This window comes from Antrostomus carolinensis, unplaced genomic scaffold (genome assembly GCF_000700745.2).
Source record: "Antrostomus carolinensis isolate BGI_N321 unplaced genomic scaffold, ASM70074v2 scaffold2022, whole genome shotgun sequence".
Taxonomy (NCBI): domain Eukaryota; kingdom Metazoa; phylum Chordata; class Aves; order Caprimulgiformes; family Caprimulgidae; genus Antrostomus; species Antrostomus carolinensis.
The window spans coordinates 46,162-50,342 of NW_010298726.1; the positions used below are offsets into that span (position 1 = coordinate 46,162).

At 48.6% G+C, this 4,181-nt stretch overlaps 1 protein-coding gene across 1 annotated transcript in view; it reads right to left on the reverse strand.

Annotated features, from left to right (window-relative positions):
* The window catches only part of RIN3 (Ras and Rab interactor 3), a gene marked incomplete at its 5' end in the record, with an annotated part of 19,480 nt that extends 15,609 nt beyond the window's left edge, over positions 1-3,871 (reverse strand). Inside the window, 2 exons of the mRNA XM_010162512.1 lie at positions 1-291; positions 2,393-3,871. The exon at positions 1-291 is cut by the window's left edge and continues 39 nt beyond it. Coding sequence (XP_010160814.1) covers positions 1-291; positions 2,393-3,871 — 1,770 coding nt within the window. The remainder of the gene's footprint in view (positions 292-2,392) is intronic.
* Positions 3,872-4,181: the final 310 nt, after the last annotated feature.

The following is a 4,181-nucleotide window of genomic DNA, read 5'->3' on the forward strand; positions in this document are numbered from 1 at the left end:
TGGAGTCATAGATGAGTTTGCAGGACTTCAGCAAGATGGCAATCTTCTTTTCTGGGGAGTAGGCCTTGTGCATGGTTGTGAACTTGTGAAGGATCTTTTCCAGAACAACAGTTTCAGGCACACTGGTCGTGACACCTAGGTCAGTGGTAGTTGTGTTTTGGATCACAAGTTGGTTCTCTTTTAGGTGCTGTAATGATCCGTCTTTGTTGTGGATTTCTTTTAAGTACGAATCAATAGCTTCTTTTAAAGGTTTCAGGACACATTTGTACAAAGCTGTCTCGGCAATCACTTCTACATAGAGAAAGGAGAACACAAAAGTCCATGATAGATAATCAACACAGCAGTAAAGGTGCAAGTAAAACTCCTGAGAAAGCATGTGGTTGGCTATTCATGCACTACTGCATAGCTGGGAGCAGGTAACAGAAATTACATCCCAGAAAGTAAATGTTTCATTACCAACACCCTCCAGAAGTCCTGGATAGGCACGAGATGAACATCAATGCACAGCTGTAGGAGAGTTCCTGCTACCACCAGTTCCTGCTGTCTTTGCCCGACTCCTGGCTGACCAGCATGGCGCTGTCAGGCAGCAGGAAAGCCAACTCTGGGAAGAGATGAGGAACCTCAACTAACTGTGCTTCTTGTCACAGCCCTGCCCTTACAGGTGGGATTCATCTCATGTCCCTTCTGACATGTCCCTGTTTGAGATAGTCACTTTGGGATGAAATCAGCTGCATACTCAAAGCACCCCTCTGTCTGCAGTGACTGAAAAGGGGTTGCAGCCACTGGCTCAGAGGCAGGGACCAACATCAGGTCACAAGTTTCCCACCCTTACTGCTCAAGTGACTCTAACTTACTGACACTTAAGTCACCTCTTACGCCACCTGTGGATGAGGAAATAGTCTGTGTGGGTTGAGCATTTGCTTCATACTTAGCAGGAAACAAAAGGAAGCATAAGAGATTGTGAGAAAGTCTGTTTGACTCCTAGAAACCAGGGGCAGAGCTAGAGAGACTGCCAGGGATCCTCTTGTCACCCCTGCACTGAGGTAAAAAGGTCACTGGCAAAAGAGTTCATTCGCTCAGTCAGTGAGGAACAAACCAGAGGGCAATAACATTCATGGATACAAAATGCAACTGTTTTAAAGAATCCAGAGAATCAACCAGCCTGAAACAGGACAACTTCAAATGGTAAATCTTCCACAGTGGGAATCCCTGCCCTCCACAGGAGGACAGTCCCCCTGAGGCTGACTGGGCCGTATCATCCTGTTAAGGAACTGCCAGTGAACAGGGCTAGATCTAACCAGCCGTGTCTGTGTGAAGGTGGGGGGATCTTTGCACATACGCAGTTCTACCAAGCAGAACAAGGACACTTCTTCTTTCTGCCTTCTCTTCACCTTCCCTAATGAAGATTGAAGACAGACTCCTCTGTGCTGACACCCCCTCTGCCTCGAAGAAAGGGGTTATTGGGACAAAAATTGCAGATATTATATGAGGTGCATGAGAAGTGAAACTGTAGCTCCCCTCTCCTAGCTATGGCAAAGGGCTGGCAGCAGGTCTGCTCTGCTGGGAAGACTGCAGGGTCATGTGAAGCCTTTGCTGGGTGACAAAGAAGCCAACAGGGCCTGCTGAGACTGACAGCTGAGTGCCTCTGCACCCTGAGGCTCATCACTTAACTGGGTCCCACCTGATACTGGAGCTGCAGGATCCCCAACAAAACACCCCTAAACAGCCAAAAATATTATTTTTCCTCTCCAAAGGCAAACTATATCTGTGGCAAAGAGATGTGAATGCTGCCAGCAGCGGTCTTGCAGGACGCAGCTCTTCCACACCTCAGCTCTGAGGAGCACAGAGTGGGATCAAGTGATTCCTCCAACCTGCTGTTCAAAATCATCATGGTCTTGTCCCTTCTTGTGAGACAGTGGCTGACCTCTGATCTGGAATTCTCCATCCTCGCTGCAGAGTGTGGGGCAGTGGATGTGGAAGGCCATGGGGAGCACAGACGTGCAGGGGGAAGTTGGCCTTTTGTGTTTCCAGTGAACCCAGCTCTGTGTGTGTGCCTCTGCATGCACACATATACATATGCACAAACACACACTCATTTTTGTATATGTGCATGTACATGTACGTCCCTCTTGCCCACACAAACACACATCTCTTCTGCTTAAACTCTTCCCTTTAAAATGTTCATAATGGGATTTTCCCTCTCATTGGTCTCCCAGTTTTTAGAGCTACTCCTCCTAGTGCTGGCAGCCACACAGTAGACTTCAATTCACACCCCTCAGCTTTTAGGAGATGGTTTATAGTTCTGTAAAGCAGAACCTGTGCCTGCATTATACTGTCTCCCTCCTCACCTTCCCAGATCCTGCCCAAGGATGAGTAAAGCACAGTCACCTACCTAACTGTTCCTCAGTGTAGGAGGCTGGGTCTATCAGAGATTTCAGCTCAGTGCTCTGCACTAAGTAACTCTTCAGCTGCGTCATCATCATCCGGATTTCTTGTAGCATTTCTGTGCTGGAGCTCTGCTTTGCCATCATCTCTAAACTGTACACTCTGTAGTCCTGCACCAGATTGCCAAAGTACGAATCCTTGTCCTGTGCCAGCTCCACTATCTTCTTCTGCAGCTTCCTGTCACTAGACAAAAAAACTGTGAAGACATTGGACAGGCTCACAAAGGACAGCCTGTTCTTGGCCTTGTCCAAGATCATGGAGCGTGTCTTTTTACCAGATGAGCTGCTCAGCACCTCCAGGTCATCTTCTGTGCTGCTGGTGGAGTAGGAGTCCGGCTCGGACGCTGATGCCTGAGCTACGGCGCTGCCTCCAGGGCCCTCCAGGGAGGAGTGCGAACCTTTCAGTTCAGCTGAGCTGACAGACTTGCGGCCATGTCCCTGTTCAGGCTTGGGGTGTGTGCAAGTGGCACCACCTGCCACTGTAGCTGAACTGCTGTTGCACAGAGGCTGCACCGTGTCTGCGGCTGTCTCTGCCACTGTCCTTTGCTTTGACTGGTAGGAGGTGGGGATCCTTGGTACCTGGGAAAGCCTTTTCCTTCTCGGTGGTGGGATAGGAGGTGACTTTCCTTTCTCAATGGCATTGCTTTGTATTTCAGGCATGTCCTCCTTCTTCTCTGCAGGTTCAGGCTTTGTCTCCTGAAACTGTGATACAGCCCTTTCAGGAACCTCGCCAGGCATTTCTACAGCCTTTTTGCACAGCGATCTTTTATCTCTGCTCTCTGTACCCGTGTCTTGTTTTCCTTCTGTCCGTTCCCCTTTCAGCGTTTCACAACTTCCAGGCTTACCCACACAGCTCTCCTCCGAGGTCCTCTCGCACAGCCGTCTCCGTGGGGGGACAGAGGGCTGGGAGCCCTGCTTGGGGCTCACTGCTGAGAGCTCGCTGACTGAGCAGCTCTGCTTCCCTTCTTCTTTACTGTCACCGCCCTCAATTTTCATTTCCTTGATGCTCTTTCCTAGTGGCTGAAGAAGCATCTCGTTTTCTTCACAGGCAGTCATGGGGTCCTGCAGGACCTTCATAGAAGGTTTCTGAACAAGAGCATGAGAAGGTGGAGGTGGAGGGGGGCGGCGGGGAGACCTCCTTTCCGCAAGCATGGTGGCAGGGGAGAGATTGGTGCTCACAGCATGGCTTTTAGGAGGAGGTTCATCAGGAGGAAAAGGATTACTGCACTCTTCTATAAAAATAGGATTCACGAACCACAGCCTGTCATTTCCTATTGACAGCTCAATTTCACATGAGCAGTGGTTTGTGCTACTTGCAAAACACTGGGTAGATCTTAAACTGTCTGCCTGGGCAGTGCTGAAATCTTTTGCAGGGTGGGATAACTCCTCTCCTCTTTTTCTGTGGTTTAAGGAGGAATCCCAGAAATCTGTCCAAAAAAGAAAAAAAAAAAAAAAAGAAAGAAAAGAAGAATGAAAAAATGCTGTGGGAGAATTTTAGCTACTAACGGTATGTAGAAGTCCTACTTTTTGTTAAAAGAAATGGTACACAAGCTTTCACACCTCTGCACAAAACAGAGTGAAGAAAGGGTTTTGTGTGTGTGAGATACTTCAAATCCGGGGACAAGCTCCGAAGCTTCACCAGAAACCTCTTTCTTGCCAATTTTACAACGTCATCTAGTGAAAACTGTTAATGCTGTGCAGCCTACAGTGGGTGAGCAGGAAGATACAAGTAACAAG